The 25849-nt window shown below is 39.7% G+C and overlaps 1 protein-coding gene across 2 annotated transcripts in view; it reads left to right on the top strand.

Moving 5' to 3' along the window:
• Positions 1-23481, top strand: part of LOC127053933 (putative neutral ceramidase C) — a 35009-nt gene extending 11528 nt beyond the window's left edge. Inside the window, exons 8-21 of one of the 2 annotated variants that reach the window (XM_050959399.1) lie at positions 327-447; positions 2746-2871; positions 3536-3622; positions 7928-8032; positions 8162-8243; positions 8885-9000; positions 10684-10778; positions 11488-11527; positions 12325-12420; positions 12613-12708; positions 13430-13579; positions 14807-14866; positions 17494-17582; positions 23030-23481. In XM_050959399.1, coding sequence (XP_050815356.1) covers positions 327-447; positions 2746-2871; positions 3536-3622; positions 7928-8032; positions 8162-8243; positions 8885-9000; positions 10684-10778; positions 11488-11527; positions 12325-12420; positions 12613-12708; positions 13430-13579; positions 14807-14866; positions 17494-17582; positions 23030-23219 — 1453 coding nt within the window. In that variant the 3' untranslated portion in view covers positions 23220-23481. Of the gene's footprint in view, positions 1-326; positions 448-2745; positions 2872-3535; positions 3623-7927; positions 8033-8161; positions 8244-8884; positions 9001-10683; positions 10779-11487; positions 11528-12324; positions 12421-12612; positions 12709-13429; positions 13580-14806; positions 14867-17493; positions 17583-23029 lie in introns of those variants that run through there. The other variant, XM_050959400.1, reaches the window with a different exon arrangement.
• The last annotated feature ends 2368 nt before the right edge of the window (positions 23482-25849 follow it).

Raw genomic sequence — 25849 nt, 5'->3', positions numbered from 1 at the left:
CTGATCTGTTCCTGAGAAGCAACTCACAGCAGCCTCAAGCTGGGCCAGCTGCAGTGGTCACTAAGGTCTCATGAATTTGGAGTAGTCTTTGGCAGTAGGGAAAGAATGGACTTTTCCAAGCTTTAGAGCATGTCAGCTGGCTGTAGCTAAAGGTAGATTTTGATCAGATGTCTGAATTCAAGTGGAAGCTGAGAGACATTTGCTGATCTAGCTCCAAATGGCTAACATTGGCTCTTTTCCCCCAGAGGAAAGATACAAGCAGGTCAGCTATAACTAATATTAGTGAATGTGTTTCCTATAATATTTGTTTTCTGATTGTTTATTAGCTGGTTTGCAATTCATCCGGTCAGTATGAACAACACAAACCTTCTCGTAAATAGTGACAACGTGGGCTATGCATCCTACCTGTTTGAACAAGAGAAGAACAAAGGACTGCTTCCTGGAGAGGTTGGACTATGTTGTGGCTATCCTGAGGAGTGGGGGATAAAACAAAAATAAAAAAGGGCTAATGAAATGTCTTTTATGGATAGACACAATCTCATTTAAACAGTGAGCATAGACTGCAGGACAAATACTGCAGATGCACAGAAAAGACGTATCATACATTTTACCATCTACTTTTTCCAATTATAGAAAAGAGAAATTACAAGGCAACTGCTGACTATTTCTTCCCAAAATAGCAATTGACAACATTTATTTAGATTTCAAGGGACATTGTTGATCTGTTAAGATCCAAAATTTGATCTAGATTAAAAAAAGAATCAATTTTCTAGTGACATTTGGTTCTATAGGAACTACTCACATGCATAAAATTGAGCACACAAGTAAGTGTTTGTAGGATTGGGGCTTTGGTCAATTTCACTTTATCATCAGTTTCTACGCAGTTCCGCTTTCTGGTTTTCGTAGATTCTTGGAATTCTGCAGTATTTGGAATTCAAACAATGTAGGACCATATTATTTCTTTGAAAAGACAAGGTTTTAACTGAAATGTAAATGCATATTTAAAATAGAAGTGGGTGAACCTCATGAAGTACAAGTGTGTTCAGAGCCCTTTGGAACTATTTTAAAAGGTTTTTTTCTAGTAGGTGAACAATCTTAAAAAGCAAACCTGATAGAAGTGGTGCCCTATTTCTATCCAGCATAGAATATGAGTTCACTTCTTTTCCTTTAGAATTTTTCCGTTCGATTACATTTTCCCCTCTCACAATTGAAAAGCAAGCCTAATACCCATTAGATAGAGGCCAACTTTCAAACTAAAGATGTTTGAATGAGTTGGAAATTGGACAAAAAAAGTTTGCTCATACTTACATGAAAGCATTTCTTTTGATGTTAGATTTTATAAAAATGTTTATTAAACCCAAACCCCAGTTTTGCTGCCAAGGTTTCAATGCTATTCTTACTCAAACTAGCTAGACCAAAGCAACTTTGGATGTGTCTACATGTGCTGCAGCCATACCTCTGACTGCAGTGTAGACATACCCTAAATTGACGTTATGGATGGTGAGATATGCCATCCGTAAGGGCTTATCAGAAAAGTTAAGATGAATCAACTGAAGCTGTGAAGTTAAAGCACATTAAAAACTGTGTGGATGCTCTTATTCTAAAGTAAAGTGACCTTGAATGAAAGCGTCCACATAAAGTTTTAATGCACTTTAACTTATGCACGTTAACATCACAATTTTAGTTAATTCATCCTAACTAAGAGGTGAATACTGTATGTGATGATTTAGTGTTACATTGGATAAGTGTGTAATCTGTCCTTGATCACCCATTGAATTTGCTACCTTTAATGCTAACTTCTGCTGTCAGTTTCTGTGCTCAATGGCTCACACAAATCATCAGAACAGAGAATGTTCTAAACTAATCATTGGCTAAATCTGTCAGTAGAAATCATAGTGAAAAACAAGAGGTAGAATGGGAAAGTCAAGCAAAAATAATAGCAAGGATTGCTAGAATTTAATATCTATAAATAAGAATTTGAAACTGGGGGAAAGGAGGGTTACTGAATTGAGAGAGGATGGAAGGGATGTAATTTATTTTATGTAATGAAAAGAGATAAAACAAGAGCAAAGGGCAGAGTGTCTTTATTCCTTGCCCAGCCATAGATTCACTACATGACATTGGGCTAAGTCACTTAATCACTTATGCCTCAGTTTCCCCATCTGTAAAATGGGAATAGCAATACTTAATTACCTCTAAATTGCTGAGAGGTGTGAAAGATTAATGTAACATGCTTTGAGATACTCAGGCGAAAGAGAGAGATAAATTCAAGGTAATTTGAAATATTTAAAAAATCCTTACTGCAAAAAACATAAGGCCTACATTTTCAAAAGTAATGGTTTTTAGGTGCTGAAGATTTCGAATGTCCAAGTTGAGGCACTGAGTTAGGGGGCTAGGTGCTCAGCATGTCCTGAGAATCAGGTCCCTTTAACTTAAGTCAAGTTGGGCACCCAAAAATTCGGGCATCCAGAGCTACTAGTGAAGTTTTCAAAAGTGACCAATGTCCCATCACTACCAACTATATATGATATCAGTGATATGATTTTGCACATATTGTCTGAAGTCCTAGGGGGGAATTTACATAAGCAGTTTGTTATATAGGCAGTTCACGTTTATTTCACATCTTCGAATTGCATGATGGGATATTTTTTTATTGAAACACCAGTATATATCTGATGTCCACAGGTTGATGGCAATCAGTGCAAGAGACAGAAAAAGCTATAACACTTTATTTTCTTTTGGCAGGGATCCTTTGTAGCAGCCTTTGCATCATCCAATCTGGGAGATGTATCACCCAATATCAAAGGCCCACACTGCATAAACACAGGAGAATCATGTGATAACCCCCACAGTTACTGTCCAGTAGGTGGGGTAGGTATATATCATTTTATCTACATTTCAAGTTTTAAGGTAGATTTTAAGTATGTAATTGCAAATATAGGACTAGATTGTGGTCCGTCCGGCTGTAAAAGTATATAAGGTACCCCTATAGTCTCCTGTACTGGTTACCCATATAGGCAGCCTCCTCAGGGCTGCCACTTACTCTTACTGTGCAGTGTTACTAGCATGCTGGGAGATGTATCCTGTGCTATGGGTAAAGTGCTGATTTCAGGGAAACTGGGGGGCAGATTATGACTTTCAATATGCACCTGGACTGTAATACAAAATCTCTGGAAAGTTTGGGTATAGCATAAAACAATATAATAATACAGTAAATAGCAAAGGATACTGTACAGAGGGAAAAATCTTCCATTTTTGAACTTGCTGCAAGTTGCCACAGAAATTCCAATCTTCCATGAAATTCAGCACTGGTGTGCTCAGAAACCACAGATCTTGCCACAGAATTTAGTCCTAGTTTATAAAATAGTGCCTGGTGCATGGTTTAATTTGTGTATTAAAAGAAAAGATTTTTTCATGAAAGCGATGACAATGATTTGTGCCTTCATTCACAGTACAATAAAAGCTTTATATTGCTAGAAGGGTGTCTTATCCATTTACATTTGTTTAATTATTTGCTTTAAAAAATCCTTAACAGGCTAAAATGTGCATGGCTGCAGGTCCTGGCAGTGATATGATTAACAGTTCAAAAATTATAGGACAAAACCTCTATTTGAAGGCAAAGGTAAGTTAAACTGGACTCTTTTTACTTGTGTATTGAAATGCAATGATTGGAAATGCTAGTAAACATTTTCTTTTTGACAAGCGAGTTTCTGAAATTTATTTTTGCTAGAGATATTCTCAAAACATGGGTCAAGATTGTAGGCCTAAAGCTGTGCACTTAGATCCATATTTATATACCTAAGTAAAAGTTGTCTGAATTTCAGAGCAGTTATACTTCTATTTAAGTGCCTAATTTTAGGCACCAACATTTGAAAGTGCCTCTGTGTTCCTCACTGTACATTTCTGTAAAATGTGGATGATACCTACCTACCCCACGGAGAAGGTGTGACAGTTAAGTAGCTAATGTTTGTAAAGAGCTATCTAGGTAACAAAACTCATAAGTACACATGACCCTTTCATGTAGCCCTTCAGTGTCTTGGGTTCCCCAGAACCCCAGCTTATCTGGAATATCAGTCCTGGCAAAACTCTTCCAAAATCTAATAACTGGACACATATGTCATCATAAGTATCTGGGATTTACTTCTGCCACAGCAGGCTAGGGAATAGAACCAAAAGGTTCACCTTTCCCCACACTTTACATAAATTATTATTATTATTATTATTATTATTGTTATAACCAGCTAGTAGAGGCAAACCTTTTTCTACAGGAATGGCATTATTTGTTTGTTTGTTGATTGCATTGTGGTAACTGTGACCTAGGAATCTCTTGATGCCAACATGCAGAGGACACAGGGTTACACAGAGTTTTGCAAGTATCCCCAGCGTCAGAAATCTGCATAATAATTCACTAAAGAGTAGCAAGAGGTAGTAGCCCACTAGTCATCACAATCACTGCAAAAGGTATGAATGCATAATATGTTCTTGAGGCTGGTAACCAAGAGTACCAGACCTCAGGGATGTTCTTTTCAGGCAAATGGTAACAGATGCTTATCTCCCTGTCTGATAATTGTGCAGTGGGGATTGTTCGCCTCACAAGGTATGCCAATTTGCATACTGAGCCTGAGGCTAATCAGGAGATTACGAGAGTGACAGGAGAGGAAAGCCACAGGAAAAAACAACCAGCAGGGGACATCTTATTTATGAATAAAGACAGTGGATTGATCTGCTATATCTAAGGGTACCAAGAGACACCCAGAATCCCTAACCTAGGAGACAAGTTGACAGTGTTTCTTGTCTCATGAAAAAGGAATCACAGCCTGCTTGGCTGGAAAGCACTGTTGAGTGATACTTTATTAGACATGAGAGTAACTTGTTAATTAAGCCTAGGATCTAGAATGCATGTTATGGTATTATTTTGTATGTAACCATTTGTTTCCAACACTTGTTATCACTTCAATCTCTATACTTTGTGAAATAAACTTGTACTAGTTTTCACTATAAACTTATCTAAGTGCTGTCTATTACGTGGAACAGAGATCTGAGGTGTAACTGGTAAGCTGGGGCATACTTCCTCTGGGAGCAGCTGATCTGTGAATACTGTGAGTGCCCAGTGGAACAGGAGCTAGACATTCCAGGGAGATGCTCCAAGGGCTCAGAGGTTGGAGAATGCCTATTCATAACCTGTAATGAGTGAGTGGGGGCTGTGTAGGCCTAGAGGGGAGTGTGTGGGTTGCCTCTAGCCAGGGGAATCTGAGCGCTGACTCCTAGCTGGCACAAACAAAGCTTCTTCATGCTAAGGGCAAGTGGTACCAAGATGTCTCACAGTCCTGAGTGCCCCTGGGAAGCATCACAGTAATGTTCAATGGCCAGAGGCAGTGCTTCCATTGGGCGACCCTAGGCGATCGCCTAGGGCACCAGGATTCGGGGGGCGGCATTTTGCGCTCTCCCCATGGGGTGCGTGGGAGTTTCAGGTTCCGCTCCTGTTGCGCCGCTGAAGAAGGACCTCCGCCAACGTGCCGCGGTAAACAGCGGCAGGCAATTGAGCTACTGCCGACATTTTGGCAATGGCTGCCGCTGTTGCCTACAGCATTTTGGCGGAGGGTCTTTCTTCGGTGCTGCAACAGGAGCAGAACCAGAAACTCCCATGCACCCCGTGGGGAGCGCTCAAAATGCCGCCTTCCCCCGCCCCCCCCGAATTCTGCCTAGGGCGCCAGAAACCCTGGCGCCACTCCTGTCAATGGCCCAGTTAAGATAGAGACCTCACCATGATGCTAGATGGTGGGAGTGGTATAAGAACCAATATACAATAGAATATGTAGACTAGAACTATGTTGTGCACTCTAATATGTCAGAACACAATAAATATAGGCTTTCTCCACTTCATAGCTAGACATGCCTAAAAATGCTTTTCTTTCCTCAAAGAGCTAACCTGAAATGGATCCTCCTTTATCCATGCTATCTATTTTAACGTTTGTCAAGGGCAGCAGAGGAGGAAGTGCAATACCATTGCGCTCGGAGATTTCAGTGTCAGCAGCTTGCAGGAGCTGGAACAGATTCAGTAAATTAATGACAACAGCAGACTTGATTATAGCAGTTTTCTTTTTAATTGCCATTTTGAGCGTTTGCAGTAGAATTGCTCTAAAATGACAGTGATTTGTAGGTTAGCAGATATTCGAGTCTAATTGTACATTAGGGACTTGTATGTGTATCTAATTTAGAGAGAAATGATATTTGCCATATATGACCATTGATGGTGGTGGCACTATTGGATTTCAATATATACATACCATAGTAAAATGATACTTCACACTGTTACATGAAATGTTACCAAATCTGTGTAACTTTTATTAATATTTTGCATGTACTAGTTCTATGAACTATGAAAATCACTTATTGTGGAAGATATCTTTTAATGAACAATTATATATGAATTGTGAATTTAAATAAAGGAAATTATATCTTTGAATTATGAATATCTAATGATCAAACTAGAATTGAAAAATTGGGAAAGATGTTTTCAAGCAGGTACATTTCCCCAAGGAGAGGTCATCTGGGTTGATGTTAAGATGAGAGAAACAAAAAAACTTCTACTATAAAATTTGATGAGGCAACTGCTGTTCCTTAAGTTTAGTCATTCCTTTTTGTTACTAACTTTATAGAATATCTTCACAAGAGCTTTTCCAGGTACTTGAGTGAGCTGTGCCACCCGTTTCATTTTGTATAATCTTTCTCTACTCCCTATTTGATGTTTAAAGCCTAATTTAATTTTGAAACTGCAATTCAGAGGTTCTGGGTTGGTGGACTGCTGAAGGTCCGCAGAAAACTTGCATTTTTTCTCCTTATTTCCATACAAATATATTCAATAATTTCCCAATATTATTATTGCCTGTAAGTAATAGCTGTAGTTGCCACAGAGATGTTATGTGATCCGGAATGGGAAAGGAGATGGTCTCTGCAACTGGGAAAAAGAAGTGGAGGTGGTCCCTGAGGACACTCACTCTATTGAGATATGGTCCACATTGCGGAAAAGTTAGACAACTACAGCTCTAGTTAACTTATTTTTGGACCAGTTGCTGTTGGACACCCTCTTGATTTATTCATTCATGGAGGAGGGAAGTGAGGTTGGTGTGAGTGACCATCTGCCTATTGCTTATAGGCAAAGACACTGATGGAATCCTCTGCTCATGGGTCACAGAAAGCCCGATGACGTTGAGAGATAATAAAGGAGCAAAAAGACTTGAAAATAATAGCTGTTATCTCGGGAGAATAAAATTAACATTTAGCTGAAAAGAAAGGAACACACAAAAGGTCCCACTAAAGGCTCCTTCAAACACTACTCAGAGAGGTAAAACTTAACAACAGAAAGGGTCTGCAAAGAGTGGCCCCAGATAAATAGGGATGGTGGGGCATTGTTCATGCCCTAAGCCAGGGGTTCTCAAACTGGGGATTGGGACCCCTCAGGGGGTCATGAGGTTACTACGTGGGGGGTTGTCAGCCCCCACCCCAAGGCCTGCTTTGCCTCCAGCATTTATCCTGGTGTTAAATATATTAAAAAGAGTTTTTAATGTATAAGGGGAGTCACACTCAGAGACTTCCTATGTGAAAGGGGTCACCAGTACAAAAGTTTGAGAATCACTGCCCTAAGCAATGTCTGATAGCTTGGGAAGGATTTGGCTAATAAAGCACTAATCTCTGTAAGTGACCCACACCACAGGGACATGTTCTCAAAGATTTAGGCACATCATTTCTTCTACCTGAAGGACTAATGGCTTCCATCTGCTCCTAAGGGAGCTGAGATTGTATTAGAATAGTTCATATTTGTCTTGCATCTGTTTTTAACAGGTTGTTTGTGGTTCTGCTTCACTAAAATATATTCTTTAGTTTTTGCACCCAGTGTTAATCAGGATAATATGTGTCTGTGTTTTAGGAGCTGTATACTTCAGCTTCCCAGGAGGTAATGGGACCTCTCCATTCAGCTCATCAGTGGGTGAACATGAGTGATGTCACTGTCCAGCTCAATGCTACCCATACAGTAAGTACTGGGAATTTCCATCCTGCAGATAGGGAATCCTCATCAGAATGTTCCAGGTTGAATTGTTGTGGTTTTACATCTGGAGTTGATATAGGGTGTATAATCTAATTTTAAAATATTTTTATTAAGGGTAAAACATGTAAACCAGCCTTGGGCTACAGCTTTGCAGCAGGTACTATTGATGGAGTGGGATTCTGCAATTTCACACAAGGTAAGCAGAAGAACAGAGTCTGCAGACCTTGTTTACTGAGGTTTATTGTTTCTGTCGCAATAGTGCCCTCAGTCTTGTTCATGGAACTGTGCAAACATAGGAAGACACAGTCCTTGCCTCAAATAGCTTACAGTCTTAAAAATACAGACAAAGACTGGGTGATAGGGATACAGTGTATAAGGAAAATGGCGAAGGTCAGAACTGGAACATGTCTTTTTACTTCCTCATTCATTCTTTATTTACAAATCCATTTGTAATTGCCTCTCTATCTATCGTTTAGCTTTTATTTAATATTTTAAAAATCTCCCTTTATTTGCTCCCTCTTACCATTAGTTCTTGATCCAGTGAGGAGGACGGTCCTTTCTAGTCCTATAATTCATGGTCACTACCTACATACTATGATCACAGCCATGTTCGAAATACTGATTGGTTATAGCTGGAATTTTTAAAAACAACCTGTGGGAGTTAGGTGTCCAAAATCCCATTTTAAGATGAAAGAATTCAAATCCCCAAAACTCCCCTGAAAATCCCAGCCTAGATACATTGATACTTTTAGGAAATGCAGTTGAGAAATCAGACTTTGTCAAATCTACACTGAGAAAAACTGAAGAAATTGTATTAAAAGAGGTTTCTACTTACAGGTTCACTAGAAGGGCAGCCATTCTGGGAAACTATTCGTAACCAGCTGCTTGGAGAGCCATCCAATGAAACAAAAGAGTGCCACAAACCTAAGCCAATCCTTTTAAATACCGGAGAGGTAGAGTGTGTTGGTGTATATCACTATGAGCACAGCTTGTGCTTAACTATGCTGGATTTTCCTGCCAAGAGAAAGGATATTCATTTTAATTCCAGCCATAATTAAACTAATGATGCAGAAGTAAAGACACTGAATGGTTGTATGACACTAATATTTTAAAGGGAATCTTACTTTAAAAGGCATGAAAAGAAACATAAATATATGCTTATCAATACTCTGAAAAAGTAGTAAAAGATACAGGCTTCTTACTACAAAAGAAGCATGTTTTCCCATACATTCTTATTGTAGAACTTAAAAAAGGTGGAAAAGATATGCATGCTTCATAATGAAGGAAAAATGTCTTTGCAATAAAATACAGTGCAGAAAATGTCTGAGAATATTTGTCCTTATATAAAGATTACTACTGTGATGTTAGGAAGGTCAGTTAGATCTTTGGTTATCTGCCAAAATATATAATTTCATGGTAGAAGAGTTTTTGACTTGTGGAAATGTCTGATGAGAAATTTAGGACTAAAGGAGCAATGACATTAGAATTTCAAACCTTGTGACTTGGCTAGTATGTCAAAGTTCTGGAATACTTCATTATATAAATGTATTTATACATTTGTAGCTCCAGTTACAAAAATGGTTAGAAAATAACAAAATGGGATTTTGGAATCTGGAAAATTCAATCTAAAGAGAGTCTATCCATACTGTAATGACAAGGAAGTAGTCTTAGAGAGTGGTAGTCTTAGAGAGTGGGGGGAAAAAGTGAAAACAAAGTAAACATGAATGAAAATCACATTAAAGAGAGGGAAAAATTTCAAATGTGCCTGAGTGAAGTATGATCTTTAATCCCATTTTCAAAAGAGACTTAGACATCTCACTGAAAGCCAATGGGATTTAGGCTCCTAAATCACTTGGAGGCTTTTGAAAATTTTACTCATGAGCTTGATTTTTTTGTAAACAATAGCTTTTTGAGCTTCCAGCTCCTAGGCATCATGTTGTTTTCATCAGAGTGCTCATTGCTCCTTCCTCTACGGTGTTGTTAGACTGCGCCAGGAATGTTTCATACAGTTCTGAGCACTTCATTACCAGAAAGATATTAACAAAGTGTTTAAATCCCTGGAGGTATTGACCCGTGGAGCAAAACGTAAAAGAACTAACTTTCTAGCCAAATACCAACTGAGGAGTTGTATGATCACTGCCTACAAGTATCTGAAAGAGAGAGGAATTATTTAAAGTAAGTCAAGTAGGTAAATCAGAAGTGATGAGATGAAGTTAAACAGAGTTAAAATTGGAATCAAATCATTTTAATGGTGACATCTATGAGACTGTGGAATATTGTCCCAAGAGAAGGGAATGAAAACCCATTGCTTCAGTCATTTAGAACGGAACAGAACAAAGCATTTAAGAACATAGGATAAAGAACAATGTTGCATAGGCATTTAGACATACTAGATAATACAATAGGTTTCTTCCATCCTGATTAATATGGTTCTGGTTGAATGATTTAATGCATGGGTAGTACAGAAGAGAAAGTGAGACAAAGCATTAATTTTCTATAGCCAATGTAAATTTCTTACAAAAATACATGTTTGCATTACTGTTCTTATGAATATGGAAAGAACAAAACCAGATTGTATTTCATTGGCCCTATTAAAAAAAAAAGTTACACTATATTCTTTTTTTTTTTCTTCCAAGATTTCATTACCTTATCCATGGCATCCTGAAATAGTTGATGTTCAGCTTTTTACTATTGGGTCCCTCGCAATAGTTGCTTTTCCAGGAGAGCTGACGTATGTACTATTTTTACTCTTATTTTGTTTAACAAAGCAGACAGTTTTATATATCTAAACTACCATACTCACAATATTTGTGTGTGCATATTTTTTACGGAAGGAATATAAAGCCAGAAACTACCTTATCACTGGTACGATGTGATATGCAGCCACTGTATGTCAATGTCCATTCTAATGCTCTAATGCAGGTGCATTTGTGTGTGTGTGCATGTGCAGTCTTTAGTTGAATACATGAGGATTCCCTCTTCCCTATTTTTAGACCAGTAGTTACTGATCTATAGTTGAGGTTGAAACTAGCTTCCCATTCTTATAGCTGAGCAACTTTTTTGACAGTACCATTTTCCATCAGAAAATGCAGTTTCAATTCAATGGCCAAAATTAGGAAAATGCTAGACCTCAGCCAGGGCCTGCATGAGACCACATATCGTGGATAAATTATTTATAGTCTCCTTTCCACTTTTCCACATAGCGAGGGTGATTTCTAAATGCTAAACTGTTGTAAAGGGGAGGGTTTTTTTATTGGCTCTAAATATACAGATAATTCAGATGATATTCAGCTGAGCATCCAGGTTTTGGGAGACTTGTGTGATCCAAACCTTTCCTATGGATGCTCGTCCATCAGTGATTCCAACTCACCTTGCACTTCAGTATATCACACTTTCTCTACATTACTGGAGTTTAACATTACTATCTTAATACCTCACAGGACAATGTCTGGACGGAGACTACGGGAAGCTATTAAAAGTGTAAGTTACTGGCTAAAAACTTGAAGAGAACTTTTCTAGACAGCAGAGTTTATGGAACCTTTATTTTCTTGAGTTTGTCATCTTTCTCTTGCCTCCTACTGATATTGTTCCTTGGGGTGTAGCTGGAAGGTGTAATTTCCTACTTGAGTAGACCTGCCCTCTCAAGCTATGATTGAGCTAGTGTTCAAAAAGTAGAAATATAGCTGCAGCAGCATGAGTGGCAGGACTGACTAATTGCCCGAATACCTACCTAGAGTTTCAGATAAAATTGTACTCAGGGTGGCTGGCCCCTCCTGTCACTAGCAAGGTGGTGGCTACTTTTCTGGTTTTAGCATGCTAGATCCCACTGAACTAGTGTAGGTGTGTCTTCTGTGGCTGGAGCTTACACCTCCAGCTCCAGTGTAGAACTGCACTTGGTCTCACATATTATGAAGGTATTTTTTTTTAAAGCTAGTTGCGTATCTGACACCTATCTATCAATCAGCATACCCCACCTCCCAATATGGCAATAAATAAGGCCACCCAAACAAACATGGGTAAAATCCTGGCCACACTGAAATTAATGGGAATTTTGCAATTCACTTCAGTGGAACCAAAATTTCACCCATTAACTCTACCAGTGTGGTGCCACCATGAGAATGATTAGAAACACTGTGACAATCATAACATTATCCATACATCATACTGAATGTTATTTATTATTTTTATTTGTCTTATTAATGACCAATATATGATGGATATAATTGTATATTTAATATTTATGAAAGTAATTATGTGTTTGTACTCATTCTTCTTAGGAATTTGAATCCCACGGGACCCAGGGAATGAATGTCGTAATTGCAGGCTTGTGCAATGTTTATACCCATTACGTTACTACTTATGAAGAATACCAGGTAAACAAAATAGCTCTAATATAGGGCAAACATATTTACAGGCCATTTTTACCATTCATTTTACTTTTCAGTGATAATTCATGGGAGTTTAGATGCCTGTGGAATAATTTTTCTTTTTCACAAAGAAATGAAAACAGCAGCACCAACAAAATCTGTGGAAGAAATACAGAGATCTTTTAATCTGTCTTGTAGGCTCAACGATATGAGGCAGCATCCACCATTTATGGGCCACACACTCTCTCTGCTTATATTCAGTTGTTCAGAGGACTGGCCAAGGCTATTGCTACGGTAATTAAAGATCATTTGAATCCAGTGCATACTTTCATATTTATATATGCTTTAGAAGTGAGGTTTACATAATTTTTCCATCCTATTATTTTAAATGCCATGGTCCTGATTCTCTGTTCTGATCTAACTGCCTGTATTGTTCTGGCAGTGTAAAATCACCAGAAACCAGCCTAATCAGCTCCATGGGAATTTCCCTTCAGTAAACAGAATCTCCAGCTGGTACAGAAGCAGGATCATAGCTCTCTGTGTCCCAACTCCTTGCCCTGCTATGAGGGTGATGTCAGTGTAGCTGGAAAAGTCTATGCACTCTGACAATTTCTGGCTGCTAAAACAATCCTGGTGATCTGTGGACAGCTGCATGTACATTAGATCAGCCCTTAAGTTGTTGCAGCTTTTGCCTGGGGCTGAACAGGATGCTAGCTAGGGCAAGAACCGAGGAGCTGCAATTTGGTGTAAAGTCATATGAAGATAAGATTGAAGAATGATGTGGTGCTGAAAGTAGCATATAAACAAGAACCCTCTCACTGTACTTTTTTTGGTGACTTTCTTATTCTTGGCATTACAGACAATTATACTCACTGTAGTTAATTAAAAAGGCACATTTGGCTTATTGGATTTTGTGAAATACAACAGCATCCATATGTGATGTTTTGTCACAATTGTTTCACAGTAGAATTGACAAACAATATTTCTGCTCAGTAAACAATGTTCTTTTTTCTAGAATACAGTTCAGGATTTGCCAAATGGTCCAGAACCACCATTCATCAACGTAACCAACATGACTTTGTTACCTAGTGTTCTTGCTGATGTTGCACCAGTCAGTAAAACATTTGGGGATGTGTTACAGGAAGTACAACCACAGTACAGAGTGGTAAGACTATCTGGGGAAATAGCATTTATTAACTACTAGTCTAAATACTTGTCAGATTCTTAACCATATTCTTAATTAGTGTGGGGTTTCTGTAGAGATATAGGGTCAAATTCTGCTTTAGACTACACTGATGTTAATCAAAATTTACATCAGGATATATAAGAGCAGAATCCGACCCACGATATCTAGACCAAGTAATCTTTTGAAGGTTGGTTGTAATAGCAACTCAGCTTTCCTCTGCGTGAGTTGCAAGAAAAAGTGAAACTGAAATAAAATTATAATAAAACAAATGAGAATTAGATAGGTATTCTTATGTTTATATAGCTGACATGAATTTCCAAATGCTCCTTTTCTTCCTTAATCTTTATAGCAATAAACTAAACATGCCCCTTGAATATGAAATTCACATATGAATGAATTACTGAGTAAAGAAGGTGCTTCTGAGAAATGTATAACCACTTCAGTGTTTTTATGTTAAGGTTACTTGTCCTATCCACCAATGTCTGTATATTGAATGTAGTTAAAATCAGGGAATTAAAAGAAAAAAGCCTGTGACATCTCTCCATGAAGAGAATCTTTTTATTTCTATGCATAAAATGAGGATTCACTGTGAAGTAACAATTGTTGTGTTATAATGTTTTGAAGCAGAAACTTGGTTGTCCTTTGATATACTTGCATTGGAATCTGAATGAGATAAAATGTCATAAGGATTAATTATTTTAAATACTTGGTAAAATTACATTATAACATATTCAGAACAAGGGCAGTGTCATCTTATCTGTACTCTCTTGGGTGCAATAAAAGCAGGTAGAAGGTGGGAAGCAGCTACAATGTAGTACTTTAACCTTAAAATCCCACCATCTTGCCTTTGTTTTTTTTAATACAGGAACTTAATCTCACATAATGGAATTCATCCGGCAGACAGGAGAGGTGGAATATTAAGGCACTGTACATAGTGGAATTCATGATAAAAACTCTACAATCCAATAGCAACTATTAAAATAATACAGAAATGTTAATAAAGATGTCTTAAATCATTGATGTCAAGTATCAGAAGGGTAGCCATGTTAGTCTGGATCTGTACAAAGCAACAAAGAGTCCTGTGGCACCTTATAGACTAACATAAGCATAAGCTTTCGTGGGTGAATACCCAATTGTTGCTTAAATCATTGATTTTATTATGTAACATATAGTCCACTCTCAAAATAAATTCTAACATTTCCTCAGGGAGAAGTCGCTGAAGCAACTTTTGTAGGTGCGAACCCCAGGAATTCTGCTGAGAACACTGTAAGTATAATTAAATGATGTTAGATTTTTCTATTCTCTCACAATGGCTAATGTTTAATGATTGTTCTGCTTGCTTACATGGAGGATTTTGAGATGCACCTTTCTAAAGAAAGGTAAGAAGAGAGAGAGAAAAACAAGAAAAATAGAGGGAAATTAGAAAAAGAGCAAGTGATGTGGAGATCGAATAGGTCAGACATGGAAAGAGGAAAAAGCAGCAGAGATGTTAGGCCCGATCTGCACCAGAAAATTAGGTCGGCATAACTATGTCCCTCAGGGGTGTGGAAAATCCGCACTTTTGATTGTTGTCATAAAGCCAGCCTAGACAGCATTAGGCTGACAGAAGAGTTCTTGCATCTTCCTCTCGGGGAGGTGGATTACCTACAGTGAGCCCCTCTGAAGTGCTACAGCAGAGAAGAAAATATTATTTGAGCTCTTTTTGTTTTATTTTATTTTATTTTATTTCAGTGGCCAGTTGAATTAGTTGTAAACTGCAGGGAAGAGTCACTGAAGTTTTAAGTTTATAAACGAAGATTCTTGCATATTATACTGTAACCCTTCTTCCAGGCTGAATTGATAGCAGAAAGGGCCAGGTTCAATACATAGGGGTCCCTTTCCTACAAGTTAATGCAAACCAGCTCAAGCCCCCACCCAGTAACCTTGGAAAATCTTACACACACCCCTGGGCCCTCAAAGAGGCAATATTTCCCCTCTCGCAAACACAGAGTCTCGGTATAACAGAAAATGTTTAATAACATGAGATAAACAACATAGCATTAAATTGGGAAGACTCCTCAACTAGGCCGTGTCCTTTTCCCTTGGCTCTTGAGTCCAGCAACCCCAAAATCACCCACTGTCCCAAAAGTCTTACAGCTCAAAAGTCTCTGTCCTGGGTCAGTGCAGCCCCAGAGTTCAAGAGTCTATCTGCAGAGGTTTTCCCCCCGCCTGCCTGGGTAGAAAAGGGCACCTTACATGGTCTGGGGCCAACTGCCCTGCCTCTCCATGGGATTCTGCTTCCACCTTCCCCACGAACTGCTCAGCTCCACTCCGCTCCGCTCCGCTCTGCCAGCTGCTCTGCTCCACCAGCCGTCCTGTGATACGCTCCAGCCGTCTCCGCAAATTGCTCGGCTCCGCTCGCTCTGTGGGCCGCTCCAACCATCCCACAAACTTCTCTACTCCGCCAGCTGCTCTGCTTTGCAATATAACTTCAGGCTCCCTCACTAGTTAGCACAGCTCTTTAGTGATTTCAGCTCTTAGTGAGTTCAGCTCAGTAACCTGTAACTTAGATTCTTAAGGGAATCAAAAATCAGCTCTGATAGTCAACAGTGGAGAGAGGAGGGGATACAATTGGTGCTTCTGGCTCACACAAGGAGCCCACTCCCTTGTCTAGAGAGTGTCACTCAATTGATGGTGATACTCCCTGTCACAAAGCAGTTTCACAGTTCCTCATCCACACAATCAGGGTGACAACACTCCACTCCTCCCGCCCCAACAACAAAGAAACTGGGGATCCCACAGCTGCCAAAGCAACCATCCCAGGCTGCCATGGGCTATGCCAGACTGGGTGGGTGTGCCTATGCAAACACGATCAGCCCCTGAAATTCTTTTCCACACTCACCATAATTCACCACCAGATGTCAGGGTAGAGCTCATCCTGACTCTGCTTACAATACTAAAACTATCATACTATAACTATGCATTTACACTAGGATGAATACTGCACATTAAAATAATACATCCCAGGTAAACCCTTCATTTTAGAATGTTTATAAATCACAACCAATGATATCGGTAAAGTCTTCTAAATATAATTTTCTAAACTTCCTGTAGCTAAATGCTCATTGGAGGTCCCCATTGGTTCATATAAAACCATGTTCATGCTGTTTGTACCTACGTGAGTTACTGACTTCAGCATATTCTTTGGGGCCTTACATTACCAGAAGCCCTTTGACTGTACCAGCTTGGAAGTTTGTCCAGTTGTTAAGGGGATTTTGAGCATTGAACAGGAAAACTGCACAAAGAGTTCAGTCCTAGATAATTCATGACCTCTTCATACCATGTGAGTCAAAACTGCACATATGAGCAATGCAGAAACCTTTTCTCTACATGCTGGTGCAATTTAATGCAAGTCCAAGCTTTCATTCTCATAATCAAAGTTCATATTGTTACCTTTTCTTAAACATTTTTAAAAATAGAGAACAGACATGTCATATTGGTTATTTTTATTGGAAATTCATTAAATACCATATACACCTCTCCCCTGATATAACGTGACCCGACATAATGCAAATTCGGATATAATGTGGTAAAGGAGCGGGGGCGACGGGGCTGCGTGCTCGGGTGGATCAAAGCAAGTTCGATATAACGCGGTTTCACCTATAACGCGGCAAGATTTTTTTGGCTCCCAAGGACAGCGTTATATTGGGGTAGAGGTGTATTTTGCAGTCTTCTTTCAATGAATGTGTCCTTTATATACCCTACATTACATGTACAGCTTAGGCTAGTTATGTTTTGCCAATAAAAAATTAAAACAAATTAAAAACCCTGTTCTTCAATTTTAAGTTAAGCACTAGAAAGCTTACATGATTGGTCATTCAGTATGTGACTAGTTATATTAATTTTTATTCCAGACTCTCAAAACCTTCCTTACAGTCGAGAAGTATGAGAACATTTCAGGAAATTGGCATGTAATGTATAATGATGCCTCCTGGGATACCAAGTGAGTAACTCTCCCAGGACTGACTCTGTTTCATAAATTTCAAGGATTCAGTGAGCTGCTTATAAAAACCCCAGGGATCAAGTTCTGGCACTCTTTTGCATTTTCCTCAAACAGGTGTACACCAACACCGCAAGAGCATTAATTGCACACGCGCATTCTGACTAGCCACTGTCTCATGCACAGTACCACAGTGTAGTTTATGCCTATGCTTGTAGAAAAGAGTAACCTGCACACTCTGTGGATACTTGAGCTATGGCTGTGGTGGTAAAAATGCTCAGATCACAGCCCCCAGACCTGCCTTTGAACATCAGCAGAAGCTCTGTGATGCAGCCTTCTTTTTAGGTTGGAATGCAGGGGGCAGAATCAGAGTTGGAACCATTCTGCCTTGCGATTCCCCTTCTGGATGTGACTTTCCTTTAATGTACATAAACAGGAGGCAGATTTTGGAATTGAAAAGCTGTATAACCATGATGAATTACCCACAATTACTATCAATAATATTGTGGAATGTAAGATAAATGAATAATTACTGTAAAAACAATGGATAGAACTACCTCCTTCTGCAAAATACATTCATTGTTTTAATAATTTTTAATTAAATATTGCATTTTGCACTATAGTACTTGTAAAGTAACTTATATTGACTTAAAGGTTGCCTCAAGCCCAGAGTCATTGAGATGCAAGATATTGGTTCACTAGAAAGTTAAAAATCTTTGGTCTCTACACAGGACTTGGTTTAGGGGTGACTTTATGCAGATTTTGTAGTTCCCATATTCTGGGGCTGCCTGCCTAGAGACCAGTTGGCCCATGGCATAAATTAGAGCAACCTCAGGGCTGCTTTAACTATATGAAGATGCTGTTCCAGCAGCTGAGCATAGCTGAATCACAAAGACTTCGGCCACGTTACCTCTCCTCTGACAATCACCTCTGCACCAGTGATGCAAAATGGAGGGGGTGCAGAGTGTTGCTACGCCAGCTTTATGCCACATTGAGATTCATCCTTTGCCATGGGAATTCCCAGCAGTGGGATCCACATACTTTGCAATCTTTTGTATCCAGTGAAGCAATGCAAGCAGGCTATAACATGATTGACAATTAGGCCTGAGGAGTCTTGAGATCTAGTCACAAAACTTTAGGGCTTTTGATATTGTGAGTTTCTGATTGAGATATACCCTCACATTCCCCAGCCCCTATGCATTACAGAATAGTAACACCCAGTTCAGACTTAGGCAGTGGAGATCACTCAGTTTTGGTGTTACTATGTCCATTTCCGTAGTGGAAATGTAACAAAAGCCAGCTCTGCTTAAGCCAGAACTTTTTTTTTTTAATACAGTGATCTGTATGGCAACGTCTATTGTACATGATGTCAATGACACTTGGCACACGCTGAGTTGAAAATAAATATTAAAAATGGCATTTAAAAAGAATCCACCTCTAGAAACTAATTTGTGGTTTCGTAAAATCTTATGCAGAGCTCTCATCAACATAGCATTGAGAAGGAGCAACTAAATTTTATTTCTTCTTAAGGAAAATCATGGTGTGAACCAACTTGACAAACCCCATTTTTGTTAAAACATTTTTATTACATTTTCTAAACAATTTGTATTTAATGTCTGGAAATTCCATGGAGATAGGACTATCTGGCTCTCGCATTGAGCTTTTCATCCATAGAGCTCATAGTGGTTTGCAAAGGCAGGTAAATATCATTATACCCATTTTACAGCTGGAAAAGTGACTTGCCCAAGATTACTTAGGAGGTCAGTGGCAGAGCTAGGGCTAGAACCCACATCTCCCAATTCCTAGTCCAATGCTGTCATAACCTATTCCCAGATTTGGACCTTAGCGTCCAAAATATGGGGGTTAGCATGAAAACCTCCAAGCTTAGTTACCAGCTTGGACCTGGTAAAGCTGCCACCACCCAAAAAATTAGAGTGTTTTGGGGCACTCTGGTCCCCCAAAAAACCTTCCCTGGGGACCCCAAGACCCAAATTCCTTGAGTCTCACAACAAAGGGGAATAAACCATTTTCCTTCCCCCCTCCAGGTGTTCCCTCCCTATTTCCAGTCCTGGAAACAGAAGTCCTTCCCTTTTCACCCAGAGGGAATGCAAAGTCAGGCTAGTAAATCTAACACACACAGATTTCCCCCTGACTTCTTCCTCCCACCAATTCCCTGGTGAGCACAGACTCAATTCCCTGGAGTTCCCCACTAAAGAAAATCTCCAACAGGTCTTAAAAAGAAAGCTTTATGTAAAAAGAAAAAAAAAATACATAAAAATGGTCTCTCTGTATTAAGGTGACAAATACAGGGTCAATTGCTTAAAAGAAATATGAATAAACAGCCTTATTCAAAAAGAATACAATTCAAAGCACTCCAGCAACTACACACATGTAAATACAAAAAAAAACAAACCTATCTTTTTGTACTTACAACTGGGAAACAGGAGATTAGAAAGGCAGGAAATAGAAATCCTCTCATAGCCGAGAGAGAGACAGGTTCAAGACGAAGAACAAAGGACTCACACACAAAACTTCCCTCCACCCAGATTTGAAAAAGTCTTGTTTCCTGATTGGTCCTCTGGTCAGGTGTTTCAGGTTACTTCTTTCCAGGTGAAAGAGACATTAACCCTTAGCTATCTGTTTATGACAAATGCCCTGTTCACTGGTCCACATTGCATAATAGTTGGATATTAAAAGGAGGATATAAAAGGTTTCCACCAACACTGTTGTTTTTTGGAAAAGTATTTAGTGGCTCTGATGTATGTCCCCAAAGTGGAGAAGTTTCATTAAAAAAAAAGCGGGGGGGCAGTAGAAATCAAATGTGTGGTAGGACACCCAGCCTTATGGCGAATGCATGTATCAGGAAGAAAAGATAGTGTGTTTGTCAGATCCTTGTTCAAAGAAGTTACTGCTTAATCTGATTAAAAACGATGATTTATTTACCCGAGTCTCCTAAATATTAGCCAAAGAATGGATGCCAAAGAGGTCCATTTCAGGATCCTGTGATGTTGGAGATATTTCAATAAAAACACCTTACACTTCCAAAGGAGAGAGACAATGTTCCCAGTATAACAGACTTACATCAGTAGATTCTGTTTCTCTGAATTTATGATGGCTTCTTCCTGGTAGTGCATAATTTTCTCTGCCTGAGTGCAACCAATTGCTTTCTGAATCTGCTCTGGTACCCATAAGACAGTGATATAAATCCAATGTCTCCTGAGACAGCTGCTGACACACTTTAGTAGCATACATAACAGCACTAAGCTTGGAGCTTTGGGAGATGGAAATCATGCCTGTGTTTGTGGAATACAGACTGACATTCCCCCTTTCTACCAGAGGTTATTCTGGCCTTTTCCAGTGTATCTATATGTTTTGGGGGTTGGGGGGGTTTGTGTTGCTCTCTTATGTTGTCACAGTATATTAGGATCCCCATTTCTGTAAATTTTCCTCCTAATATAACCTACTCAGATAAAGGTAGCGTTGTGTTTCATTACTTGTAAGTATTATGTGTAGTATGTCTATGCTTAGCAGCCTAATAATAATTCCAGAAAGCAGGTAATGCTACAAACAAGGAATTTCTCCTTTTTTTGAGTTACAAAATTTAAGACATTTAATAAAATTTCTATGAAAATTACCACAAACTTGGGGGAGAAACTTCAGTCACATACTCACTGTTACAATATTGAAAAGACTGGGTACCATCACAGCCTTATTTTTGTGAGTGCACAGATAAACACCATAGGTAAAGAGGGAAGACAGTGTAAACCATTGTGAACTCCATGTATATTTAAGGGAAGCATTTTCCAGTTACAGTTTTCCAGAATAATGATCCTACTTAATCACACATGCTGTCGGAGAGCACACATCTCTGAGAGCCACACCATTTAGGATTTAGAATACCAGATCACTGGGTAGATGTTTATTATTGTTCGTTATTGGTAGCACTGAGCAGGGCTGCCCAGAGGATACAGGGGGCCTGGGGCAAAGCAATTTCGGGGGCCCTTTCCATAAGAAAAAGTTGCAATACTATAGAATACTATATTCTCATGGGGGCCCCTGCAGGGCCCAGGGCCTGGAACAAATTGCCCCACTTGTCCCCCCACTCTGGGTGTCCCTGGCACTGGGGATCCCAGGATCCCATTGTGTTAGGTTCTGTACAAAACTGAACAAAAACATGGTTTCCACCCCAAAGAGATTACAATCTAAGTACCAAACAAGACACAATAGATGTTGACAGTCTCAATAGACAGGACAAGAAGAGAATGAATACGAATCTATTTTATAACCCTGAGAGGTGTTTCCCATTGGGGCTAGCTGGAAAAAAACAATTCTGTTTCACAAAAAAGTTTAGAGGTTTTGAAATTTGTTTTTATTCTGACGTAGAACGAAAATGAGACCTTTCAATACAATTTGTGAAAAAGCATTGGGGTGTGTGTGTGTGTGAAATAGCGAATAGTGTGGTGGTTATGGCTCTCACCTTGGATATGGGAAACCTGCCTGATTTAGAGCAGAGCCTTAAACCTGGGTCTCCCACACCCCCAGTGAGTGCCCTCACCACTGGGTTATTCTAGGGTCTCACTCTCACACCAGAAATTCCATCTTACAAAGCTTTACCAACAACTTTTTTGTCAAAATAGATACATAAAACATTTTACAGAAACAAGTATTGTCAGCATTTTTTGGACTAGCTCTGTTCTGCATAGGACATGCATCTCTGCTGAGACACATTGGTGAGGGCAGTGGGAGGAAGTTTGTGCTGTTGTCTGATGTATACAGCACATGCTCTATGGTTAAAAAACTTCAGGACCCAGTTATATCAATCTAAGGCAATTCAGTTTCCTGACCCCATTTTTAGCAATAAATATGAGGAAGGGGATGTGTGATTCTGACACAGGTCTGGGACTCAGATTATTTAGGTTCAATTTCCAGCTCTTTCACAGATTTTGCCTGACCTTTCACAATTTTCTTGCTCTATCTGTGCCTCAGTTCCTTTTCTGTTAAATGGGAACAATATTTTCTTATCTCATGGGGAAGTTGTGAGGGTAAATTTATTAATATTTAATAACCATGATAATGATATTGTGAAGTGCTCATTTAATACACTATGGGCCACATAATTACCTAGACAGAAATATTTTTTATCTACAGAAATAACCACTTATTTATCATTTAGTGTTCCCTGGTGTATTTGCTGTGCATTGTGTTATTAACAAAGCAACAAAAAAAAATAATAAAAAATCACAGAAATAAAATCCTCTTGGGACAAATTGAGCCAGAGTGATTATTTAGCATCTATGTCACTTAACTGGTAGTAAAAATCTTTCTGTTCCGTAATGATTTGGCATTCAGATATGTTTAATTCAGCCAATTAGAGATCTTGGCTGGACTACTGCAATACACATTAACGTGGATTATATTTTCTAACATGCAGTTTATTATTTTTCCATTAGATTTTACTGGACCAAAGGATTTCTTGGTCGCAGCCAGGCCAGAGTAGAATGGCATATTCCAAGTTCTGCTGAACCAGGGCTCTACAGAATACAGTACTTTGGGCACTACAAGGTTCAACCAATTCTGAAGCCAGCTCAGTTTTATGCATTCAATGGCACATCTTCAGCATTTGAAGTTGTAAAATTGTAGATACTTTTTCATTGGGAAAAAAAGTTGCTTAATAGGAATAGTCTATATGTTATTGATTTTATACAAATATATAATTTGGAATTGTTGTTAGAGCACCAATAATTCAATGTAGTTCTTGTTCTTTGGAATGATTTGATCTATTTGATCTTCAGTCTTCCTTGGCTGATCTGATGTATTTCCATTCTGGTTGCTCATGTCCAGCACTGTTATTGTTGCAGCGAACTCTCACTTGAATAAATGATTCACCATCTTTTTAAAGTCAGCGATTGCACTTGAATTTTCATTCCTTATTAAATGTGTAGCACTAAGAAAAAGTTGTTTCCTAATGGGGGCTGTTTCAGACAATCCAGTTCATATAATACTGTTATGATCTGGATGAAACCTTGTTATGACAATAGTTAGTCCCCCCAGTTGAACAGAATGGCCAGAAGCTTTCCCAGCCTCAGCACTGACAGTTAAATTTTCAGATTTGGAGGGTGGCCATGTTGACATCCTTTCCTTCAAGCTGTAAGCACTGACTGTCTTGCTTTTTGTTTCTCTCTCTCTCTCTCTTTTGTGTGTGTTGTCCCTTCCTCCCTGTAGCAGGGTGACCACCCGCTCCAGCCCAGAACGGGTTGGAAAAGCCCTGCAGAGGGCTGGGGCTGGGCAAGGGAGTAAAACCCTGGCTGACTGGGGGAAGTGGCTGCAGTTGCGGCCACGCCCCAAACTAAGCAACTGGGCCTTAGAAGAAGGCCAGGGAAGCCAGAGGGTGCAATCTCTCTCTGACTTGAGGGAGACAGGCCTGGCTGCTGGGGAACTCACCTAGGGGACCTAGAGGGAGGCAGGGCTGGGGAAAGGCTGTAGGAGCTGGGAAGCCCTAGGCCAGCAACTGCCCAGGCTGCAGGGCCTAGTTCTAGGCCTCCTAGGTAGTGGGCTTGCAGAGGGGCAGCCTGAGCATGGGTAAAGGCAGCCAGTCCAAACCCGTTGTTGCCTGTGATGATCGGCTTATTCGCTGCAGTCTGCCCCAGGGCACAGGGACTAAACAGAGACTGGCAGTAGCCATGACTGAGGTGAAGTGGGGATAGAGGTGGGGGTTCCCCTAGGGTGGGGAAACCCAGTAAGACTGTGTTGTACCAATTATATTAGACCAGTAAAAACCAGCAGGATCTTATTAAAGGGGACAAGGCAAAGATGCCACATTTATTATGATAACAATTTATGACTAATAACTAATATCTTAATTCTTATACACACACATTATACCTAATACCTATACACACACACACACACACACACACACACACACACACACATATTCACATTATACCTAATACCTATACACACACACACACATTCAGACACATCAGGTGTTCTGCAGCTGCTGCATAGTTACCAGTCCTGAAGATAGCTTAAGTTCATGGCTTGATTTTGCAGCTTGGGTTCGTAGCTTGTGGCAGCTAACTGGCCAGGAAAGCTGGGCACAAGGCTGAGCTGGATCTCTGTTGGGCAGGCACCGATGTTCTTCCATGTTGGCAGCAGATTGTTACCCAGAGTCTCTCATTTCACCCTTCTTTTTTATAGGCTTTTAGTTTGGATTCAAAGTCTATAGGTCTTGCTGTGTCACGCTGCCTCTGGGTTTAGATTGATCACCCATCAATTGCAGGCGTGACTTTCAGCCTTGGACCTGGCTTTGATCTTCCTTCTGTTGTTCTGTTGTCCTTTTCTTTTTAGGGTGGATGCTCCTTACTTTGTTTAGGGCTGTTGTCTAGGTCTTCAGCCGTTGGTATTTGAACTTTATCTCTTCAGGACAGGCTGGGGCTGGAGGTTGATTCCATCATTCATACATACCTCATTCACACATCTAAACTAAACTAATAAGATTACAGCAGGGTTTGCAAAAATGAAAGTTGGAGGAAGCTTTTACAAAATGGAGTGAGTGTTTTAAAATGGGGTTTGAATTACAATATGGAACAGAAGTTACAGTATAGGCAAGTGTAGTGAATGGTGAACAGAAGTTACATTAATAAAGTGAACAACTGAAAACAATTTCATTTATCAGTTCTACAACTGTGGGGTACTGCAGGAGGCAGAACCTTGAGAGAACGGCAACGGGGTCCTAGGAGGGACACAGGGGCCAACGGCAGATCACCGGCCTGCAGAGGGCGCTCCTGGGTCGAAGAGCTAATTCCCAAGGATGACCAGCAAGAGTCACCACAGGAGTGAGTTTGCGCTGTGCTACAGTCCCCCTGCCCACCTAGTCGTAATACCCCCAGCAGGGCCGGCTCTAGACACCAGCGTTCCAAGCATGTGCTTGGAGCGGCACTTTTCAGGGGTGGCATTCTGGCCCTTCGGGGGCGGCACTTTTCAAGGGGCAGCACTCTGTTGTTGTTTTTTTTTTTTTTTGCTTTGGCGGCAGCACTCCACCCACATCCCCCCCCCTTTTTTTTTTTTGCTTGGAAAAGTTAATTTCAAGCAAGACACTGGTGGAAACATTATTATATACTTCCTCATCAAAGAGGTCTAGGAGATTGATGATTTTCTTCTTAATGATTTTGTACCAAACCAGTTGGACTATTTTTTATGGATAAATAGATGCCTTAATTCTCACAGTTGAAACCACTGTAAATGGTGAGTGACTTCATTGGAAAAAA

The sequence above is a fragment of the Gopherus flavomarginatus genome, chromosome 6 (genome assembly GCF_025201925.1).
Source record: "Gopherus flavomarginatus isolate rGopFla2 chromosome 6, rGopFla2.mat.asm, whole genome shotgun sequence".
Lineage (NCBI taxonomy): Eukaryota > Metazoa > Chordata > Testudines > Testudinidae > Gopherus > Gopherus flavomarginatus.
This window is presented reverse-complemented; position numbering and strand designations above follow the sequence as displayed.